The sequence below is a fragment of the Mirounga angustirostris genome, unplaced genomic scaffold, assembly GCF_029215605.1.
Source record: "Mirounga angustirostris isolate CCGP_5_RB_7025 unplaced genomic scaffold, mMirAng1.0.hap1 SCAF_7, whole genome shotgun sequence".
Taxonomy (NCBI): Eukaryota; Metazoa; Chordata; class Mammalia; order Carnivora; family Phocidae; genus Mirounga; species Mirounga angustirostris.
This window is the reverse complement of record NW_026991715.1, coordinates 43,281,470-43,305,593: the sequence shown is the minus strand read 5'-3', so window position 1 is coordinate 43,305,593 and position 24,124 is coordinate 43,281,470. Positions and strand designations below refer to the sequence as shown.

General features: G+C 37.2%; 1 protein-coding gene across 8 annotated transcripts in view; it reads right to left on the bottom strand.

Annotated features, from left to right (window-relative positions):
* GPBP1 (GC-rich promoter binding protein 1) overlaps window positions 1-24,124 on the bottom strand; it is a 71,267-nt gene that overhangs the window by 8,593 nt on the left and 38,550 nt on the right. For 5 of the 8 annotated variants that reach the window (XM_064596143.1, XM_045895185.3, XM_064596140.1 and 2 more), the window contains 8 exons: window positions 18,822-18,945; window positions 18,472-18,695; window positions 15,303-15,369; window positions 14,196-14,255; window positions 6,730-6,914; window positions 5,997-6,137; window positions 4,282-4,449; window positions 3,632-3,819 (listed from right to left, as the gene is read on the bottom strand). In XM_064596143.1, coding sequence (XP_064452213.1) covers window positions 3,632-3,819; window positions 4,282-4,449; window positions 5,997-6,137; window positions 6,730-6,914; window positions 14,196-14,255; window positions 15,303-15,369; window positions 18,472-18,695; window positions 18,822-18,945 — 1,157 coding nt within the window. Of the gene's footprint in view, window positions 1-3,631; window positions 3,820-4,281; window positions 4,450-5,996; window positions 6,138-6,729; window positions 6,915-14,195; window positions 14,256-15,302; window positions 15,370-18,471; window positions 18,696-18,821; window positions 18,946-20,402; window positions 20,659-24,124 lie in introns of all 8 variants that reach the window. The other 3 variants (XM_064596142.1, XM_064596141.1, XM_045895193.3) reach the window with 3 other exon arrangements.

The window sequence follows — 24,124 nt, the reverse complement described above, 5'->3', positions numbered from 1 at the left end:
TACTATCATTAGAACATATGGTTTGTACACTTTCTCTGCACAAGACTTATTCTTTTCTATCAACTGCCTGACTAGAAATATTTAAATGACTACTGGTGAGAATGGGAACTGGAAAAACATCTTTGGGTACTAACATGGCAGAATCTGATTAATTATGTGTGCCATTTGACCAATCAACTTCATTCCCAGTAGTCTGTTTTATACACACACAAATGTTTAAGGATATAATAAAGGATATTCACATGCGCACTTTTTTTTTAAAGATTTTATTTATTTCTTCTGAGAGAAAAAGAGTGCAAGCAGGGGGAGGGGCAGAGGGAGAAAATGAATCTCTAGCAAACTCCATGCTGACCACAGAATGCGACAAGAGGCTTGATCTCACGAACCTGAGATCATGACCTGAGCCAAAATCAAGAGTCAGACGCTGAACTGAGGTATCCAGATGCCTCACACGAGCACTACTTGTAAAAAAGAAACACAGAGAAGGATCCCTGATCAGTAGGTAAATAGTTTCATGAATTATATCCATACTACAGAACAGTGGCTTCAAAGGAGGTATACAATGTTTCTACTAGAATGGGAAAAAACACTGAAATGTCTACTTACACCTGTCTTTTCAAAAAGGAGTTTCTGCATGTATGACATTGCAACCACTACTTGGCCTACGATCAGAGTCACAAGTCATAAACTGTATCATGAGGTAAAGGGAATCCTACCCTTTGGGTGGGAATAAAAAGTGTGGTTACTGATCCATTCATACTAAATGCATAGTAACAAAATACAGTTTTGCCCAAACAAGTAAATTTAAAGATACTACCTAGTTAAGTTAGCTTAAAATTAATCTAGTTAAATTAACTCTCATCAAATGGGCATTCACATTTATCATCCACCCAATAAATTATTTGTAAAAGGAAGTCCAAGTTGGTACAGGAGGATTACAAAATTAAAACAAATGCCTATATTCTCATATATAATAGTTATAGCCACATCTAAAAAGAGCAAGACATGGTCTGGTAAAGGGGAACAAAAACCATCATGGAGATAAAGAATAATGTATGAATTGGGCCAGAAAGACAAAGACATAAAGGGGTCTTTAATATAAATTTTTAAAAGTTATTCCACAGTAGGTATAAGCCTATGTCCCCACTGTCCTAAAATTAAATGAAGTTCTAAGAGAAATGGCATGAAACTAAACAGAAAGTCAAGTCAACCACCTAGGCTGTTAAGTATCACTCCACACTGAGCCCGGTCCTAAAGGATGTTTAAAAAAAAAAAAAAAAACATTTTTTTTTTTTAAGATTTTATTTATTTATCAGAGAGAGAGAACACAAACAGGGGGGAGCAGCAGGCAGAGGGAAAAGCAGGCTCCCCCCTGAGCAAGGAGCCCTGACATTGGACTCGATCCCAGAACCCTGGGATCATGACCCGAGGCGAAGGTGGACGCTAAATAGGACTGAACGACCCAGGCATCTCAGGATGTAAAAAAAATTTTTTTTTTTTTTAAGATTTTATTTATTTGCAAGAGAGACAATGAGAGACAAGGAGAGCATGAGAGGGAGGAGAGTCAGAGGGAGAAACAGACTCCCTGCTCAGCAGGGAGCCCGATGTGGGACTCGATCCCGGGACTCCAAGATCATGACCTGAGCCGAAGGCAGTCGCTTAACCAACTGAGCCACCCAGGCGCCCCAGGATGTAAAAATTTTTAATGGAAAAAAAATTCAATCTACACAAAGCAATTACAGGGTAATGATATGACCATATAACTGTACATATTAGCACTTTATTGCTTTAGTAGTTACACTGAAAAACTGTATAAATATGTATGGAACAAAGCCTATACAAATGAAAACTGTAAGAGCATCTGGGTGGCTCAGTCGGTTAAGCATCCACCTTCAGCTCAGGTCAGGATCTTAGGATCCTGGGATCCAGCCCCCACAAAGTGCTCCCTGCTTAAAGAGGAGTCTGCTTCTCTCTCTCCCTATGCCCCTCTTCCAGCTCATGCTCTCTCTCTCCCTCTCAAATAAATAAGGTCTTCAATAGAAAAAAAATGAAAATTAATACTAGTATATATGGTAGAGAGGGTAAGTTTTGGTGCCATAATTTCTCCCTTCATGGTGTTTGAGTTAGATCAGCTGAAGTATATCTCTATACCACAATTTAAGCTTTAATAAAAGTCTGCTTAATTAAAACAACAAAAAAATCAAAAGGAATTAAGCAGAAGTCCTTAAGTCCTTCATATACTAATGCTGAACCCTGTGGTTTATTTTAAGACCACATGAAGGGTTAAGAAATTTCTACAATACCTGCTCTTACCTCTACAACCCTAGAAGAAGAAAACATAAAAGTTCACTCTAGACTTCAATACTCTTCAATTCTTAAACTTGAGTTCCCTATTTAAAAACTGTTTAAAGACTGTAATAATGGAAGCGCAAAGTGCTCTTGAAAGTTTGCAATAAAAAATAAATCACATATTGAGACAACTGGATATCCACATGGAAAAGGATTAATTTGGACCCTTATACCTCACACCATGAACGAAACATGCAAAAAGGAATAAAGGGGAAAAAATATGATAAAATGACTTCACCAAATGTAATGTTTTTATATTTCAAAGGGCACCACTGAAAAAATGAAAAAACAAGTCAGAATGGGAAAAAATATCTGCAAATTATATATTATGGACTTATATTAAAAAAATATATACAGAACTCTTACACAATTCAATAAGACAAATAATACAATTTAATAATGGGCAATGAATTTCAACAGGTATTTCTTCACAGAAGACATACAAATGGCTAACGAGTACTTGAAAAGATACTCAAGACGGTCAACACTGATTTTTAAAGTGAAATGCATTATTAAAAACCACGAAAAGATACTTCATATCCATCAGAATGGCTAAATCAAAGACAGATGGTAAAAAGTGTTGGTGAAAATATGCAGAACTGGAACCTTCATATATTGTTGATGAGAATGTAAAATGGTAGTCATTTTGGAAAACAGTTTGGCAGTCTCAAACTGTTAAGCTTATGTCCTAGCAATTCCACTCCTGATATCCACCCACCAAAAGAACAAGAAACATGTCCATACAAAAAGTTAGACATGAATGCTCCTACAGTAGCATTATCCAGAATACTCATCAAGTACAAACAACTCAATGCCCATCAAAACTAATGAACAAAATGTGATAAAAGCTATACAGTGTACTATTAATAAAGATACACAAGGTAGTGACACACGCTACAAAATGAATCTTGAAAGCATTATGCTAAGTGAAAGAAGCCAGACATAAAACACCAATATATGATTCTATGTGAAGAAAATATCCAGCAAAGGCAAATCTGTAAAGAAAACAGATTAGTAGTTACCTAAGACACAGAGGAAAAAATAGAAATAAATGCAAATGACCACAAGGTTTCTTTTAGGGGAGATAGAAATGTAAAATCAGAATGTGAAGACAGTTGCACAGCTCTGAATATACCAAAAATCATTAACTGTACACTTAAAATAGGCGAAATTTGTGGTAAACAGCTCAATAAAACTGTTAAATAAATCACAAGATTTCTATACTAATATTAAAACCCTGGATGTAAAACATGCAGAGAAAAAAGTAAAAATGAGTACTAACCTGTGTTCTGCCTCAAGTGAACTGGAAAGAACATCAGTTTGTGGGAAGGTTGAAGACCGAATGATCTGCTGGGAAATTACTGAGGCATTGCCATTCTCCTGTGGAATTTCATTTTCATCAAAGTTTCGGTTTATATCCCTTTCTTGGTGAGTACTATTGCTGTTATGCAAATTAAATGAATCCTCATCCTGATTTTTAGGGAGTTAAAAAAAAAAAAAGAATGAGTTAGAGAATATAGCTGTTGAAAACCTTAAGAGATTCTGGTTAGATTTCCATATAATAAGTATTATAACCATTAAGTTTAGGAGACCTCCTCAGAAGATATAAAATTAAGCTGTGAAGGATACCCACGGCTTTCCGACTCTATGTCTTCACATTTATTCAACAAACGCCATCAAAAGGATTAAAGTAGGCAAGAGGGAACAACAGAGAAGAAAACATCATTTTGCATAGAACAAAAGAATGATAAAAATCTACTTCCGAAAGAAGTCATTCTTTATACAAATAGTAAACTAGCCTTGCTTTCAGGGAGATGACTTTTTTTTTTTTTTTTAAACAGAGATGACTATCTTGATTAAAGTTTATTCAAAGGTCTTAAAGGGTATCTCCCAAATATTTCAATGATATGTTAATGTCAAACCAAGAGTTACCTTCTCTGAGCCAGCATGACTTTCATCTTCATGTTCTTCTTCTACTCTGTCCCTTTTCAATGCTTTCAAAAATTCACTCTTCTTATCAGTGCGCATACGTGTCAGTTTGGTTAGACGAGGCTGCTGATTAAGTTTGTCAACAGGTGAAGAGGAATTTGAGCGGTTACACTAAGAAAAAAATTCAGAAATATTAATAAATATGTAGACAGTATCAATATAAAGTTAATTACCACAACTTCCTATTTCACCCTACTCACAATACAAAATTGATTTTCAAGTCTTACTTTCCTCTATCCCTGTTTTATTTATCCCACTGAATGAGTAAAATTTTTTCTTATCCCATAAAACAATTAAGGTCTGACACTACTAACAACTATTGTTCTAAATTGAAAGCTTAAATATAATTTTATAAAACATCGTAAACCTATTTAAATATGCCTATAATACATACAGGACAGAATTCTAAGGCTCTAATTTAAACAACTCCAATAAAATCTATTTTATAATTATTTACAAACAGATACACAGAGTTTATCAGGTAGGATTTCACCAAGGAAAATGTTTGTGGCAGAGCAGGAGGGAGATGGGGAGGGACATGTACTAGAGTCCCTTTGTTTTTGGTGTTTTGTTTTGACAGTGGAATACAATAGAAAATAGAATGTTAAAACTCTGTGTCACAGGATTTTTAGCCAAGGAAAATTACCATAATGCCTAACTGTTGGCAATAATGTCTACAGACGATAAGGAATCTAACCCACTATTACCAGCTGAGAATGCTGGTCCTCTCATCCCAGTTCTGAATTTCTAAGTTTACTGGTTTATTAAAAACCAGTAGGGTGCCTGAGTGGCTCAGTTGGTTAAGCGACTGCCTTCAGCTCAGGTCATGATCCTGGAGTCCTGGGATCAAGTCCCGCATCGGGCTCCCTGCTCAGCGGGGAGTCTGCTTCTCCCTTTGACCTTTCCCCCACTCATGTGCTCTCTCTCTCTCTCATTCTCTTTCAAATAAATAAAATCTTTAAATAAATAAATAAATACATACCTACATACATACATACATACATACATACCACTAAGTGAGGGGCTATGATGTTCCAGTACAGTACACAGGGCAATTTCAAGTGTAGCAACATAGAAACAAATGCCTTTTGACCCTGAACTAATCAGGGAACTCCCTGGTCTTAGAAACTTCAGAAACTTGGTCCAATGACAGAGAGATACTTAAGCTACCAGGCATTCAAAGTCCATAAAATAACAATATTGATCTTTCTCTTCCTCCTCTCCTCTCTGGCCCCTTGAGTGTTAACACTAACAAAATGTCCATCATTCCCAAAAGATTGTATGATACAAATCCTCATTTTTAGTCAAGGTTCAATCTTACAGCATAACTATCACAAATGTCAAAATTGCAATTGTCATAATTCTTTTAAAAATCTGTACTTGTGGCTGATTGTTAAGTGGGCATTTCACTGTATTATTTTCTCTACATTTTAGGATACTTGGGAATTTTGTTTAAAAATATTTAAATTATTCCTACTTAAAAAAGGGCAAAAATGATTAGCAAAGATCAAAGTATCTCAAAGCAAGTCTTCCGAAGGAACGGAAATACCTCATTTTAATATATTCATTTAATGAATCTATGCCTTCTGCCCACTGTTAATTAAATTATCATAATTAAAATATGCTGCATTCCTCAGGAATAATTCCAGATGACATACCTCTTTCACTGAAGTTGTTGATGGACTAAAATTCTTGGCAGTTGATTTAAAAGCATTGAAGTTGCCAACACCATATGTAGACTCATGAGTGAAAGAAGTCCCAACTTTATTTTCTTTAGTTTGGCTTTTCCATTGTGTAGGCTAAAGAAAAACATACAAACATTAATGTGTTTCAAAAACAGGTTATACGGAGAACAAAGTGAACCCTACAGTATAAAAATGACTACACATACAACTCATAAAACAATTATTTTTGTATTACATCTTAATCATTCCTACATATTTCTCTTCTATCTTTTCCTACAAATAAAATCAAAGGCTGGCATTCAGATAAAAACATCTGGCTGCAATGTTATTTTTTTCAAAGTTTTATCAACCTGAAGTTAGGTTTGCTTTATCAAAAAACACAAGTGGGAGCTCCAAAAACATAAAACTGAACACCAAGGTAACAGCACTATATATTATTAAGCATATATATCATAGATTAATCTGGCAAAACGAAATTTTAGATTCCATTTACTACTAGTGAAACAAGAAAACATATACATGGACAAACGCACCATTTAAAAAGTAACTAAAATTAATGACACACAATGAGTCAACTCTTCCCACTTAACAGTCAGTACCCCACCAACAACCCCCTCACTTTGGTGTAAAATTTTTAACATTCTTTTCCTAAGTAACTCAAATTGGTACCAACTTAAAACTTGCATTTTAACAATTTAGAACTTACTTTTGTAGGTGGAGCAGCAGGTTTAGGGACTAAACCTTTATAAACACTTGGACCAGTCCCGTTCTTAACTGGTTGTGATTGAAGATTTCCTACCACTGGGAATCCAGATAGCTGTAAGTCTTTTGTATTACCTTTCTTAATGACCAGCATCCTTGGAGCTCTAGATTTAGGATTCGGAGGATATTCTGCATAAATAAAGCACAAGCAAGAGTTACACACAGCTTAAATTTTAGCATAAAATTAAATCACCCAAAAAACAGCATATTCCAAACCTTGATTATATTTAAAAATAATAGCTGCTTCCTGGATAAAATAATTAAGCTAAATAAGTATGAGCTATATTCCTGCTTCAGAAATAAAAGCTACAACATAATCAAACAGAATACAGCAAGAATTGAGCAATGTCAAGTAATACAGATGATTTCAGCTCAACAGTGGCCTAGAATATTAACTATGACCAAATCAAGATTAATTTACACTCTAACATTTTTAGTTTTTTTAAATGCAAATTTCACCCTAGTTGTGCCTAAGACTTGGAAGATAAAGTACATTATATTTTTGCCTTTTCCATTTTAAAGACATTTTTCCTAATTCCTTCTCATTCTTATCTCACTTATATAGTTATTACCAATAAACAAGAAACTACAGTCCTTCTATTTCTAAATTTCTATTAAAGTTATGACTAACAGAAAATAGAATTCTATTTTCACAATACCAAGTCATTCAAACATTTATTGCCCATCTAACTACAATGAAGGCATTATGCAAAAGTTACAGGGCAACGAGTTCAACCCTTCTGAAGATAGTACTACGAATAGCTGCTAACTCAAAGAGTTTTTCTCAAGAAAACTGCAGTTGTTAAAACATGGAAAACTGCCCACAGAGTTTAGTTTATGTATACCCCTAGAGTTTAGTTAGTGTAGGTGTTACACATGAGCATGTTCACAATTATTGTGAAGTGTTTCCTCCCTTAGAAAAATTCTCAAAGTATCACTTTCATAGTTGGAGAGCTTAGAGTAAAAGAATTAACTTAAGGGAGAAAGCTTAGAAAATCTAAATCAAAATTAGCATAACAAGTTGCCTACATGTTTGTGAGGATGCCCAACCTCAAACAAACTAAACCAAACTTTCTACTAAATCATCTCAAAAACTAAACTACACAAGGATTTGGAGGGACATGAAGGTACTCTCAAAGTTTATCTGAGGCTTCAAACTCCTCAAAATATACAGCTGGTACGATGCTTCATTTATTTTAATGGTGAAGTACAAAAGAACAAGGACCTAGAGCAAATAGCAAATCTTTGCACAGGTTAAACATATGGCTCACCTACTAAGGCAAACATTCCAACTTCTTGGAGGCCTTAAAAGACCTAAGAAATAAAGGCTAAGAAAGAAATCTTCAGGCACACAACACAGAAATTAAATAAGCAATATACAGCTTTTCTAAAGAACGTAGAAAATTAAGTCAACAAAACAAAAATTAAGAATAAAGATCTCAAACACAGGTGAATGCAGAATGCTAGAAATAGCACTAAACAATTTAAGTTTTGCAATTATTACTTCTGGTAAACAGATGACGACAGTGTGAATAAAATTGTAAAAAAAAAAAAAGAGAGAAATTAGCGATTCTTAAAATTCAAATTTAAGAGAAATTCTTAACAGCCTGGTATTCAAACTCTAAATGAAACTCAGGAATCGGGAATGAATGGTGCTGGGAAATGCATACGGTATTAAGTTTCAAGGTCTCAGAGAAATTCAAGTGTTGAAGCAGAGGACATTTCTATCAGTACACCACAATTAAAGAAATTCAAACATGACTGAGAAGCACTTCCAGTTCAATATGGCCCATTAAGCACACATTTATCTTCTTTACCTTTTAGTAGGTCCTTATGTTAAAATTACTATAATGAGGGAAGAAAACAAATACAACAGGAAAAGGGTCATCTGCAAGAGGTGATGTCAACCTCACACTTCTAGAGAAAAAAATAAAGAAAAAAACTTTAGCGTATCCACAAAGGAACCTAACAGCTGAGGATGGGACTAATCAGCCTTACAAAATCTTGGATTATAAACAGGACTTGAAAAAAAACATACATGGCAGAGGGCAGAAGTGAAACTTTTGTTCAAAGATCAACCACTAATAAAAGATCCCTACTAAAGGAAATCCTAAACAATGTACCGCAGGCAGAAGGAAAATGATCCCACATGGAAGGCTGAAGGTTCGAGGAAAAAAAAAAAAGTAAAATATTTTGTGCATGAACAATCAAAATTAAAAGGTCAAAGAGAAAGAGAATACATAAGCAAAACAGGTATATTATCTTTAAGCCTCAACATAGTACCTGACTACAAAATTCACTTTCCTAAATTTGGATTCTTAGACATCCAGAGCAAGAAATATTCTGGCTTCTTCCTCAAAAAGGCCTTTAGTACAAAGATAAAACACTCTATTAAAAAAGAACGTGAAGGGATGCCTAACTGGCTCAGTCAGTAGAGCATGCAACTCTTGATCTCAGAGTCGTGAGTTCAAGCCCCACGTTAGGTGTGAAGTGTACTTAAAAAAAAGAAGAAGAAAGGTGAAGCATAATAAATCAATCATAGAAGACTAAGCAGCAAAGTAAAAGATGATAAAGGTACCTAAAGGAAGATGATAGGGTTTGAGAGAGAAAAGCAGCAGACATGGTGCTAATGCACTCATCAGGCATTCATATTCAAATATTAGAGTACAGGTTAAGACATGTACTGTGTACCAAATTTATAGAATCTTGCTCTAATCTTATGAACTCTCTCATCTATAAAATGAAAATCAATAGTTCCTGTCACAGAGTTACTGTGAAAAGTTTTTTAAAAAATACTAAAAAAAATGTCCAAAAAAGTCAAATACTATCCCCAATACACTTCCAATTATATTTCAATATTGTATCAAATTTTAGGTTGATTTAACATTATGGAAAATGAGAAAAATTGTGACAGAAATAAACATAATACAGACTAACTTAAGTCCTGTGCAACTATCCTGAATAAACTGAGCCTGACCACTTAAAAATAAGAAAGTGGGGGTGCCTGGGTGGCTCAGTCAGTTAAGCATCCAACTCTTGATTTCAGTTCAGGTCATGATCCCAGGGTCCTGGGATAGAGCCCCTCGTCAGGCTCTGAGCTCAGGAGTCTGCTTAGATTGTCTCCCTCTCCCCACTTGCACGCTCCCTCTCTCTCAAACTAAATAAAAATAAAAATGAGAACGTGTTCTTAACAGCAATCATTACATAAATGTAAAGCGTGATGGCAGCACTAGTTGCCAAACTTAATTTGAGTCATTTATATTCACTTTATATTACGGTTGACCCTTGAATAACAAGGTTTGAACTGTACCAGTCCACCTATATGCAGGTTTTTTCCCCGATAAATAAAAGTACAATTTTCTATTCCTTACGGTTTTCTTAATGTTTTCTTTTCTCTAGCTTACTTTAAGAATATATAATACATGTAATATATAAAATGTGTTAATCACCTGTGCTAACAGTAAGGCTTCCAAACAACAATAACTATTAGAAAGAAGTTTTTTTTTTGGGGGGGGGGGGCAAAAGTTATACATGGATTTTCGACTGAGGGGGGAGGGGGCATTAAGGCCCCCAACTCCTGCATTGTCCAAAGGTCAACTGTACTTACAAACGTATTCATCTGTTCAGATTCTCTCTACAAATTCTCCTGACCTAAATCTTCAAAGTACTGAAGCTGTTGGATTCAAACAGTATCCAACGTCTCCTTCTCTACTTTCTCCATTTACTTTGTCAACTAGTAAACTATATGAAAAAACCCAAACTGCTTATTATTTAAAAGAGAAAATTTACGTACTGGCGAAAGACTTTAACACTTAAATAAAAAAGAACTAGAAAATGCTTCCTTCTGTAAATTACATGACCTTATTATCTCAAGCTCATATAAGCAGGTATTCTTTTAAATATAAGTTTAAAACATCTGGAGGCAGAGTGCCTGGGTGGCTCAGTTGGTTAAGCATCTGCCTTTGGTTCAGGTCATGATCCTGGAGTCCTGGGATCAAGTCCCACAGCAGACTCCCTGCTGAGTGGGGGGAGTCTGCTTCTCCCTCTGTCCCTCCCCTGGCTCAGTCTCTCTCTCTCCCCTCCCCTCTTTCTCAAATAAATAAAATCTTAAAAAAAAACCAAACACCTGAAGGCAAATATTGGTTTAAGATTTTCATACCATCATTTTCCACTATCCTTACAAACTGTAATCTAACAGAAACTGACTTTAAATATCCCTTTATTATCTTGTTATTTATGCTCTCCCAAGATTTATGAATATAATAGTCCTTTTCCTTAAATACAAAGTCAATGGTGGGAGGAGGACTAGCTCAATTCTTTGGAGAAAAAGTTATCATTAAAATAGTGCCATCTGTAGCACAAAGTAATTTGGTAACATGTATAGTTAAGAGAGGACATCTCAATTTTTCATCCTGTCTTCCACTACTCTCCATGTAGGTATCTTGAATATATTTTCGGATTCAGTCCCTTATTACTTTATTCTTTGATCTCTCACTTAGAAATTCCTTTTGCTTTTTAATAAATCTACTAGAACATGCACTGCTTACTAGATTTGAACATAACTAACATTCATTACACACCTGTAATGGGATCAAGGATTTTATACAACAAATTGATTTCATAGTTAAATATTTTATACAATTTAATATTAACAATGCTTTTCTCATTAAAATTGTGATCATCCTCGGGACACCCGGGTGGCTCAGTTAAGTGTCTGCCTTTGGCTCGGGTCATGATCCCGGGGTCCTGGGATCCAGTTCCAATCAGGCTCCTTGCTCAGCGAGGGGTCTGCTTCGCCCTCTGCCTGCTCTGCCTACCACTCCCCCTGCTTGTGCTCGCTCTCTGACAAATAAATAAAATCTAAAAAAAAAAAAAATTTGCGATCATCCTCATCTCACAGAAAATTCACTCAGATTAAGTCATCTGCCCAAAGTCTAAATAACCATTACGTAAGTAAAAGACCTAATGTTTGGACCCAGGTCAATCTGATTCCAAAGCAAATACCCTTAACCACTATATTATACAGTGGAGAAAACGGAAATTAAAGTATTGCTAGGCCAAATACTTCAAAATGTTTACCATCCCCAACTAAAAATACTACTAATAGGCCTATAACTAAATGTTCAGAATGAGAAGCCTGTAAGTGCATACTACCAAGTGAGGTCAAAGTCCACTGTTTTCTGATGCCAAGTTACTGATCTAGGTTCCTTATTATCTTGATCTAAGAAAAGAGGCAATCTGAATGTATGAACAAAAGCATACAGCCAAATGAAGGGTGAAATACATGTGAATTAAATTTTCACACTAACTTGAAGAGGAAATTTAGTCACATAAGACACAATACACAAATATCAAACTCAATCTGTACCACAGCAATTAAGACAATTTCTGATTGTGAACACTAATTTTAATGCAGAAAATTAAATGTTTCTGATTTATATAAATTGATGCAGTTTTAATCTTTTTGGTTTTCAATTTTTTAAAATTTTCTGTACAAATCTGTTTTGATTTATAGAAATGTGAGCCTCAAACAAATGAGATTCACTAACGTATAATTTATGCCAACAGTAGGGGTATGGTGTTTTTAACAAGGTCCCCTACATTATTCACACTTCTCAAAGAATAACAACTTACATGATGAATAAATAATACTTCTAACTCTGACCCACTGAAATTTACTTCTGTCAAATTGTCTAATAAAATCTTATTAATTTTCCCTTTTCAACCCTGAACATATGTTGGAATACCTTTTTCTTCTTCTTGTTACAAGTTTAACAACGATTTTCATAAAAAATATTAAAGGAAAGTAGACCCATTTCCACATATAAACTATCAAAAGAGTGCTTTTACAAAGACATTCAAGAAGGATTATTCCTTTCTCTTAATTCTATTTTACAAAGTTCATTTAAAAAAAAAAAAACTTACTGGTTTTCATCATAACCTAACTCAATATAACATATGTCACTCAATCTATATGCTTTTGGCTACTATCACTGGAATTCTCTAGAAAATAACCCATCTTTAAGAAATAGTCACTAATGTGCTTTTAGAAAGCTAAACAAATAAAAATGCTTCATTATCAAATATGAGCAAAAATCAGGAAAGATCAAGTTATCAAGGAAAAGACACAAAAATGCTGAGCTGAAACAAGACTATGCTTAAGTTAATTACTAGTGAATGAAATTTTTCACTATTTAGTATCTTAAGTACTAAATGTTAGCTTCTGCCAGTAATATATTGCTGACATAATCATCAACACAAAAACAGCCAGTAGGACTTCTGAAAACACACAAATCAACAATCACTAATTATGTCTCAAATAGCATACAAACACATACACATCATTTTTTCTCTTTCTCACCTCCCAAATAAATCAGTCACACAACTTAATATTTTTAAATTGTCACAGGCACACTCAAGTACCTTTTTTAGTTTTAAATTATTAAGGACATAGAGATAATTTTAGTAAGCATTAATCTTAGGCACTCAACAACAGTGATCCTAATTAAGATCAAAATAATAAAGAAGTCACAGATAAAAGCTACATGAAGGTGTTTCCAAAAAAGCTAATTAAGTTCTAAGTAAAATTAAACTTATGTAACTGTATTTTAAGCAGGTTAACTACTTTCCCTCAAATATTTTTTTTTTTTAGCTGGGATATTATTGCTTAGACTCTTGCAATTTCTGATCTACAAAAGGACAGTTTCAGGGACAAACTGGTTTGTTTGTTTTTTTAATACTTATTACATTTCTGTTATTAAATTTTTACTTACCTGGAAGGAAGTAGCACTAGAAAAGTTCTACTGAAGTCTTTCCTAAAATTCTCTCATGTCTTCCTCAGGAACATTGCTATTTTAAATGTTGCAATGGGGAAAACAGTATTTGGGAACCCAGGGGGGAAGTGAGAAAGGAATAGTGAAGTGTAATACAATGAAAACTTCATTGTATTCCTATGGGAAGTACTGGGAATTTAACAGTTAATTAAGCCACAATTAACCATTTTCTTTTTTCTAATGCAGACACACTTCTTAGTTTACCTAAGGCACAGTAAAGAGTACATCTTCCTTTTAAACATCTTTTCAACTAGTGCTCAAAATCCTTAGACCAACCCTGAAACAGCAGAACCAAAATCTTTATATTAATACATTTTATTCTCAATATTTTCAAAGATGTATTTGCCTTTAAATCATTTCTAAAATTATTAAATTAAGCAAGGATCAGTACCAATAGTATCTATAGGTAGTTTTATATGACAAATGCTCACTGACATTGATTTTTTATTTACTTTCATTCTAATCAAATCCAAATTATTCCTAATTTCTTAGAGATTCTATTTAACACCTTCCAGGTGGTTCTATATTCTTAAGCAATCAGCTGTTCCCAGAAAAACTGAATAATAAGGAAACATACCTAAGAGAGGAGCTTGGGAGATTTTTTTGGTTGGGTATGTGTGTGTCTGGGCGTGTAGGCCTGGGGAGAGTGGTAGAAATACTAATTTGCAATACAGAAAAAACAATGCCATTCACATGGTTCTAACAAAAGTGTCTGACCACCCCCACCCCCACCCTCAAAAAGCCCTTAAATAAATCGGGAGATTAAAAGAAAACAAGGTAATTCCCCAGAGTATCACCCCATAAATACAATAAAGAACAGCAGAGGAAGTGGCAAAGTTTAAAATAATGCCTTTGTCATTAAGACTAGTATGCTGTCACAAGCCACAATCCTTTTGTTTTGGTAAGTTGATAATTTTCAATAGGAAAATACAAATGAACATGTGTAGAAGTTCCAAAGTGGATTCATCACCTTTGAATTTGGCATCAAATAATTTTTCAGATATCAAATCTTCATATTAAAATTTTTCCATTATTTTAAACTTCACTTGAAATCTATAAAAAGCTTTCTGATTTGTACTATGAGTGCAGTTTAATCTTCTGTAAGATGCTATCAAATTATTAAACTCAGCAGTTTTAATGAAAAGGGAATCATTACCCAAAAAATGTCATTAAGTTTTGACAATCAAAAAGGCAAATCATTTCAAACATAGATTAGTTCCATAGGCAAATTTATACAATTATTTAATACGCTCTATGTATAACCATTTTTGTAAGTAAAAAGATTAATTTTATGTCACAGGATGATTAGAAGTACTTATCTTTCCAGTTAAGTAAGTTTTCAACTGTGAAAAACTAAAAATTAATTTAAACTAAGTTTTTTGTTTCCTTAGATTATCAGGCTGCTCTTGAAATGACATTGATTCATTACATTAACTTATAACCCTTAAAAAAACTGAACTCACGAGTATACTTAATGGTACTAATACGCACAAATCAAGTCTTTCAAATCAAACTCTTTCTAACCCCAATATCTTGTTTTTAAAAGGTAAGTGCTACCTTTTTATGTAGCTGAGCACTCAAAAGCATATTTAGTTTAATTCTAGCCTATTTATTTTTAAAAACACAAAAAAGTGAAACCTATAAACATTTTATACCCCTCAAAGATAGATTAAAAATTACTTACCCCATACACCTGCAGCTAAAGATTTATTCTGATTTGGTTCTCTCTCATATTCAGGATTTAAAGACGGCTGAAAGAAATTGGAATAAAAAGAATAAAACAAATGTTCACACTGCCCACATATTTTAAAAATAAACCTTTTAGGGGCGCCTGGGTAGCTCAGTTGGTTAAACATCTGCCTTGGGCTCCCAGGTCATGATCCCAGAATCCTGGGATCCAGCCCTATGTCAGGCTCCCTGCCCATGTGCGCGCTCTGTCAAATAAATAAATAAAATCTTAAAAAAAAATAAGTAAACCTTTTCAAAAGTAATCTCAAAACCATAATGAAGGGGCACCTGGGTAGCTCAGTTGGTTGAGCATCCGACTCAGTTTCGGCTTAGGTCATGATCTCATGGGTCCTGGGACAGAGCCCCACCTGGGCCTTGGCACTCAGTGGGCAGTCTGCTTGAGATTCTCTCCCCCTCTACCCACCCCTACCACCCCAACTTCCAGTGCACACTTGGCACGCTCTCTCACATAAATTAATTAAAAAAAAAAAAAAAAGCATACTGGGGCACCTGGGTGGCTCAGTCAGTTAAGCATCTGCCTTTAGCTCAGGTCAGGATCCCAGGGTCCTGGGATTGAGCCCCATATCGGGCTCCCGGCACAGCGGGAAGCCTGCTTCTCCCTCTCCCACTCCCTCTGCTTGTGTTCCCTTTCTCACTCTCTGTCAAATAAGTAAAATCTTAAAACAAACAAAAAAAAGACTTCATAAACCTTTCAGCTTATTCTGCTAACCCTCCAAATAGTTACTATTCTCACTTCCAGAAGGAAAACAAAGAAATAATCTTTAAATATTATTATCCTCAGGGTGCCTGGGTGGCTCAGTTGGTTAAGCATCTGCCTTCAGCTTGGGTCATGATCCCAAGGTCCTGAGATCGAGCCCCAAATCGGGCTCCCTGCTCAGCGCTCCCAACCTTAGTTAGGCCTTCACACTAATTCTTTCCCTCTTCCTTCCAGTTTTAACAAAGATCACTCCTTACCAAGTAGGTCCCAGGTTAAATGTCACTTCCCTAGAGAAACCTCTCCTGACCTCCCAAAGTAGCCACCCAGTCACTTCTTGTCTAAATTCTCTGCAAAATACTAATTACTTTTTCATGTCATGAATGCATCTAATAGAATAGAAACTCAGTGAGAGTAAGCACGTTGATATCTTGTTCCACGTATCGACAGCTAGACTCATACAGCCACTCAAAAAGATATGGAATGAAAAATGAGCGTATACAGAAAAATAAATTACCAGGGATGAATCACAAAAAATACTAGATAAATAAGATTGTACACTAGATCAATTTTTTATGCAAATGGAGAAGCACAGTGTTTAAGACAGCCACACAGTGAGATTTAAGAATAAGGAAAAATTAAGAAAATTCTGTTTCTGATTAGTTCATACTTTTTTTCCTTTTAAAGATTTTATTTATTTATTTGACAGAGAGAGACACAGTAAGAGAGGGAACACAAGCAGGGGGAGTGGGAGAGGGAGAAGCAGGCTTCCCGCTGAGCAGGGAGCCCGATGCAGGGCTTGATCCCAGGACCCTGGGATCATGACCTGAGCTGAAAGCAGACACTTAACGACTGAGCCACCCAAGGTGCCCCATGTTTTCTTTTTAAGATTTTATTTATTTATTTGAGAGAGAGAGAGCACGAACCAGGAGAGGGGCAGAGAAACAGGGTCCCCACCAAGCAGGGAATCCAATGTGGGACTCAATCCCAGGACTCTGGGATCATGGACCTGAGCCGAAGGCAGACGCTTGACTAAGCCACCCAGGCACCCAATTCATACTTGTTTTTAAGAGTGAAGTTAGCATTTCTTGTTTTATTTATTTTTTTAAGATTTTATTTTTTTGAGAGAGAGAGAGCGCGCACGAGCAGAAGGAGGGGCAGAGGGACAGTGAGAGGGAGAAGCAGAATCCCTGCTGAGCCGGGAGCCCAACACAGGGCTCAATCCCAGGACCCTGGGACCATGACCCGAGCTGAAGGCAGACGCTGAACCGAGACACCCAGGCGCCCCAAGAGTGGAGTTAACATTTCTAATTATATCTAACACAGGCTAACAGTTAGTTTGCTTTCCCTGACCACTAAGAAACTTTTTTTTTTTTTTTTTAAGATTTTATTTATTTGACAGAGAGACACAGCAAGAGAGGAACACAAGCAGGGGGAGTGGGAGAGGGAGAGGGAGAAGCAGGCTTCCCATAGAGCAGGGAGCCCGATGCAGGGCTCGATCCCAGGACCCTGGGATCATGACCTGAGCCGAAGGCAGACGCTTAACCATCTGAGCCACCCAGGCGCCCCTAAACTTTTGAATAAAGTACTTGAAAGACAGGAGAATTATCCTGGAATTAGCTTAAGAGTAATATATGAATAATCAAATGTTATTTAGAAGAGACAGTCTAAACAAGACATACTGGTAAAATATTCTTTCCAAAAGCTTAAAAGCTTTTTAGAGATGAAAGTTTTTAAAAGATTGTATCATGGGCGCCTGGGTGGCTCAGTCGGTTAAGTGTCTGCCTTTGGCTCAAGTCATGTTGCCAGGGTCCTGGGATCAAGCCCCACTTCAGGCTCCCTGCTCAGCGGGAGCCTGCTTCTCCCTCTCCTTCCTGCTTGTGATCTCTCTTGCTACTTCGGTCACTATCTCTCTCAAATAAATAAATAAAAGATCGTAAGACACAGGAGTAAGTAGGAGGAGGGAGGGGAATTGGGAAGGGAGAATTATATAAACAAAGAGCCTCACAAAAGGAAGGATTAAAAATAATTGAACCTGATGGGGGGGTGGGGCTAGGGGGCTCAGTCAGTTGAGTATCTGACTCTTGATTTCAGCTCAGGTAATTTATCCCAGGGTCATGAGATCGAGCCCTGCGTCAGGCTCCACAGTCGGCAGGGAATCCTCTTGAGATTTTCTCCCCCTAGTCCTCTGCCCTTCCCCCTGCTCCCACTCACACATGCACGCGCCCACTCTCTCTCTAAAATAAATAAATCTATAAAAAATAAAAATCTAAAAATAAAAAATAATTGAACCTGTCTGGTGTGATTTCTATAGGAAATGAACCATACTGATAAAATCTCATGAGAAAGCCTTGACATTAAAATGGCACTTGCGGAAACCTCATTTGTATTTAAACTACAAGAAACTTACAAAATCCTCAGCCTCAAACTGTTTGCGTTCTCTCTTGTCTTCTTTCCTCCCCGTTTCATTGTCAGGTATGCTGTTTTCATGTAGTCCTTGGCTTTTTCCAGAATGGAAAATACTGCTACGAGAACGGGAACTTCCACCATGGTATCCCCCTCGATGATTTATGTTTTCAGTACCATTTCTTCCATGCATCCGCCATCCATTTTTTTCTTTCCTTCCAAAATTACCTTTATTTGATAATGGTAAAGTATTATAAACTCAAAGATGGTTATGCTTAAATGTTAATCACTGTCAACATTCTTAAAAGCATGAAGAAAATTATCCTTAAGTTTTTATTTCTTAGCAAATTTTACCTCCATTAGGACGTCCAATACCAGAATCAAAGCCATCTGAGGAGTTGTGTCGTCGACGATTCACATCATAACGATTTTCTGTCCATGAAAAGTTTTCAGAATGCTTCTCAAAGTTTATTGACGACTGAAACAAAATAAGCCCATAGGTAAACACACATATAAAACCTGGCTTAACTTATTTCCAAGATTCTAAACGGTTAAGAACATTCTGTAGTTACTTTCAGTGTATTTGATAACTGGTAACTTATTAAGATAGATTCCGCTGTTGGTCTATTTTGTCTAATAGAAATCATTCTGAAATAGCTTAACGACATCTACTTACCCAAAAACTTTAGAAGTAAAATGCCACCATAAGGGAAACAAGGCAAAACATAGTGTACTTCCTCTTACATGACAAAATGTAAAACTCCGTATCATACATTACTTGATTTAAAATAGCTCAAGGTTTTCTTTAGTATCAGAAAAGTTATGGCAAATGAAGCTAAAATTCTAAGTTCTTCAGATTTATTTCCAAACTCTTCCCCAAAACAAATGTTTTTTAAAAATTATCTAAATAATATATATAGAGGCACCTAGCTGGCTCAGTCAGTGGAGCATGCGACTCTTGATCTCAGTGTTTTGAGCTCAAGCCCCATGTTGGGTGGGGGGATTACTTATGAATAAAATCTTTAAAAAAAAAAAATGTACAAGAACTATTTTTAGGGGCGCCAAGGTGGCTTGGTCGGTTAAGTGTCTGCCTCTGGCTCAGGTCACGATCTCAGGGTCCTGGGATCAAGCTCCCTGCTCAGCAGGGTGTCTTCTGCTTCTCCCTCTGCCTCTCCCCAGGCCCCCTGCTCATGCTCACTCACTCCCTCTCAATAAATAAAATCTTTATTTTTTTTTTAAGATTTTATGTATGTATTTGTCAAAGAGAGAGAGAGTGTGTGTGTATGTGTGTGTGTGTGCATGCACACACCAGCTGCGGGAACAGCAGGCAGAGGGAGAGGGAGAAGCAGGCTCCCTGATGAGCAGGGAGCCCGACTACGCGGGGCTTGATCCCAGGACCCCGGAATCATGACCTGAGCCGAAGGCAGACACTTAACCAACTGAACCACCCAAGTGCCCCTAAATAAAATCTTAAAAAAAAAAAAAAAAAAAACCCAAAAACTATTTTTAAAAATTAGGAAATCTATAAGGACGCCTGGGTGGTTCAGTTGGTTAACCATCTGCCTTCGGCTCAGGTCATGATCCCGGGGTCCTGGGATCGAGTCCCATGTTGGGGTCCCTGCTCGGCGAGAAGCCTGCTTCTCCCTCTGCTTGTGCTCTCTCTCTCTCTCTGACAAATAAATAAAATCTTAAAAAAAAATAAAAAATAAAAATAAACAAAAATTAGGAATCTATAAAAATCATGAAAGTCACAACTGTTTATAAACGTTGCTGTTCTTTCCCAGTATTAACCCATTAATCTCATAAGATCATAATCAAAACTTCAAACCTTTTCTTAAAATGCCCTGACCATTTCTCTGGGCTGGACTTATCTTACAACCACCTCCAGGACAAGGAGCAGAGTCTCTAGTTGCAATGTAAACCCACTGCACATACCCATGTCATCCACTGGGCCCCTCCACATTGTCACTGTGGGACTTACTGGTGCTGCTCTCCGAAGCAGCCTCATCCTCATGTTGCTTATTGTGCCAAGATAAGTCCCCTTGATATTCTCATATCTTCAGACAGCATCCATGCAACAGTAGTAACAGGTCACCATGGTAGGCTTCCAAGCAGGGTAAAAACGCAAACCATTCACGGACCGCTAACAGTTTGGGTGGTGAGGATGTAATGCTAACAGAGCTTATATTTTCTAGAAAAAATAAATACAAGGGTCTCTAGGCCACATTAGGGCATAAGCGAAGACTCTCAAGATTCTGGCAGCAACTGCTGTCATCCAAGTGACAGGTGGAAGTAAAGGTCCCTCAATGTTTAGCAGTCAACTGGCAAAGAGTAGAATTGAAACCAGGTGTCCAAATAGTGCTTTAGGTTTGGTAACTCTCCCAAGTAGAACGATGGGATTTTTTATTATGACAATGGGGTCCCACCTGAAAGGCAGACACTGCTGTGGCTGCTGAACCAAGACAACTCCAAAGATGAAATAGAGGTCAGCAATGAGGATACAGTTTTAGAAAGATTAAAAAGTCATTAGAAGAAAATTTGTTAAGGCTACGGCCTACTTGGAAACAAAATAAATGCAGAACCTCGCTTCCTGGAGTGGAAGTGTTCTGTGCCCTCTGTACTCCCTGATCCCTCCCTTCCCTACTACATCAACCTCAGCAGCCTTTATAAGAATGTCAAGTATACTGGTATTTAAGGAAAGGGACAAACTTTTATAGCTCTGCTAGACACACGTGCTCAAGTCACCATCTACCCACTCCCATGAGGAGTGAGACAGTACTAAGCATAGGGGTGGCTGAAAATACTGAGGAATGTGGGAAAAGACATGTCAGTGCGGTGCATGGGGGCAGGAAACGCCCCATCCTGTGAGTCTGCTGAAGCCAGAAGGTACACAGGAGAAGCAACATCAACCCTGGGTTGAGGAAATCAGAAGAGAAACAGTAAGCCTACAAGCCACACATGCAATCCCCAAAAGAGCTATCTTCTCCTCCACCGTGTACTTTCCCACTTTCACAGATGAAGAAATCATGTAATCTCCCAAAAGCTTGGATTGTAACCCTTAAGTGCATGTACAAGACTTCTTAGTCTGTGCCACTGTAGTGAGAAAAGGTGCCCCAAAGACCCAATTTGACTGATTTTGAAGTTTGAGGAAAATTCAGCAGTAGGAAAGAAAAATTAAAGTGATCTTGCAGGTGAGGCTTTTAGAGCAATTCAATGTACTATTGTTTGTTGTGTTTTAACTTGGTACTAATTGTTACTGAAAATGCTCAAGAGTCTTCCATTTAGGGAATACCGCAGGATGACAGATGATTCCTGTCCCGGACCTTCCACGTAGTCTAGCAAAAAACACTATAGGCTCCCAGAAAGAAAGAAAGAAAAAAAGAGAGAGAGATAGTTAGAAAATTTGATGGGTAGTGAAATACTCAGAGGCTATTTCCCAGTACAGCAGTGCCATGTGCCTGCCATGTACACCCCCTTTTTAAAGGGTATATGGCTCTCGACGTACTGCTGAGCTCTTAAATGAAAGTGAACCAGAAAAGGGGGCCCATTAGGGCTCCTGATCTAATGCAAAGTATTTGAGCATGCAGCTGACCTGGCCACTGGGACATCTGTTTTGCACAAAGTGGCAACTACCCTCTGGGGTAAACCTTATTCCCCTCCCTGACACCATAACAAGCTCCTGGTTCAATAAGGCTCTCAAATCATAGTCCCCTGAATGCCTAGGTCTGGTTCACTGCTGATTCAACTCCGTTAAAAGAGGACAGTGTCCACTGGGTGGCAGCAGCCATCCGCCCCAACAACTCTGGAAGACCAAGCGGCTAAGTATCATTCGGCACAATGGGCTAAAATAAAAACTACAACACTGGACTTAAGTCTTAAGGACTAGACATTTTATGTTTTTCTGCCTCTTGGACTGTTGCCAATGTCCTAGTCATCTGGCAGATCACCTGAAAAACTAGAGACTAGCATATTAAAGGTAATTCTTTGGGGTTATAAACTGTGAAGCTGCTACTGCTGATGAGAAAATCTGAATCACTCAGAGGCTTACAGTAAGATATGCTGGCATAAAGAACAACTAAAATCAGAATACTGCTGAAGTCTGTAGCACGCCACCTAGATCCATCATCGCACCAGACATGTAACTGTCCACTACCATAGACTGGTCACAAAATAGACCACTTTTTCTTTCTGATGCAGAAGCCCCCTCTGCATGCTAACCTGTGAGCCTGCCAAAAGTTGGTCCATTTGTCCCACTGTGAAGGAGGCCATATTACACATTACACATCAAACCTGTGATCACTTCTTGGAGCTATCAATAGTGTTTCATCACTGTTGAAATTTTTTCAGGTTACAGTGTTACTGTTGTGATCTCACTGGCTAACTCTGGTCACACGATTGTGACCCTTGAAATTAATCCATGTCATTTTTTTGGACCATCAATATTCCAGTATTAGTGCATCTTTTGTCATGAAGGTCAACCTGCAATGGGTCAATATTCAAGTAGTATATTCAAGACATTATACACACCCTACTATCCACAGGCATCCAGTCTATCAAACAACAGAAATGGTCTCCTCAAAATTCAACTCAGAACAATCTGCAACTACATTCCTCAACTCTTCACACACTTTAATGAGATACTTTGGTCAATGAATGCAGCACACCCAAAGAGAGATCATCTCTTCCTAGCCACTTCCTAGGTAGTAATTAGGATTAAAAAAAAGAAAGAGATATGAAATTATACAGACCTATTTCTTTTTTTAAGGATTTTTTATTTATTTGACAGACACAGCGAGAGAGAGCGCAGAAGCAGGCTTCCCGCTGAGGCTCAATGCGGGGCTCAATCCCAGGACCCTGTTGCCCAATGACTGAGCCACCCAAGTGCCCCAATATACAGACTTATTTTTAAAATATCAGGATTTTGCCCTGATTATCTCTTCACATGATGCTTCTTTCTCCTAAGAGAAACTGCAGGCCAAGCTACCTCTCAAGGAAATGGTCTGGTCAAAAAGAAACCTAATGAATTCAAACAATCTGGTTTGGCCACCTGGATTCTCTTTTTGGTGCGACATGATCCTGTATCTGAAAATAGTGACCATTTCCTTCAGTATACTTCTCACCAAGTACTCAGTACAGTGTCCAATGTGGACTAGGGTGAGCATTATAATGGGTCTCTACAATTATGTAAAAATGTCCTTAACCCACTTACATCCAACTCTTCCAGATAAAAAATCTGGGTGCGAGTAGGGAATTTTTCTTTGAGCGACGTCAGCTATCCAAATAAGACACACCAATTTCATGGATATAGAAAGAAAAAACCCTAGCATCTGTAGAGGGAACATCTTTGACTCCAGAAGGTGCAGGAAGGAAGAAAAATTAATGCTCTATCTCCTAGAACCAGCACCACTGCCTGAATCATACAGAAGCTGGAGAAAACACTGATCACTGCTAGATGTGTTATCATATACTCTGAAATCAGAAACACTCATGTGACCATAAACAGTCCCTAACTATTCTCCTGTGCTTGATGTCAAGAGCAGTTCCTGAATGTGAATGTGTAAAAACACTTAAACCAGCACAACCTGGGGGCGCCTGGGTGGCTCAGTCGGTGAAGCGTCTGCCTTCGGTTCAGGTTATGATCCCAGATCCTGGGATCA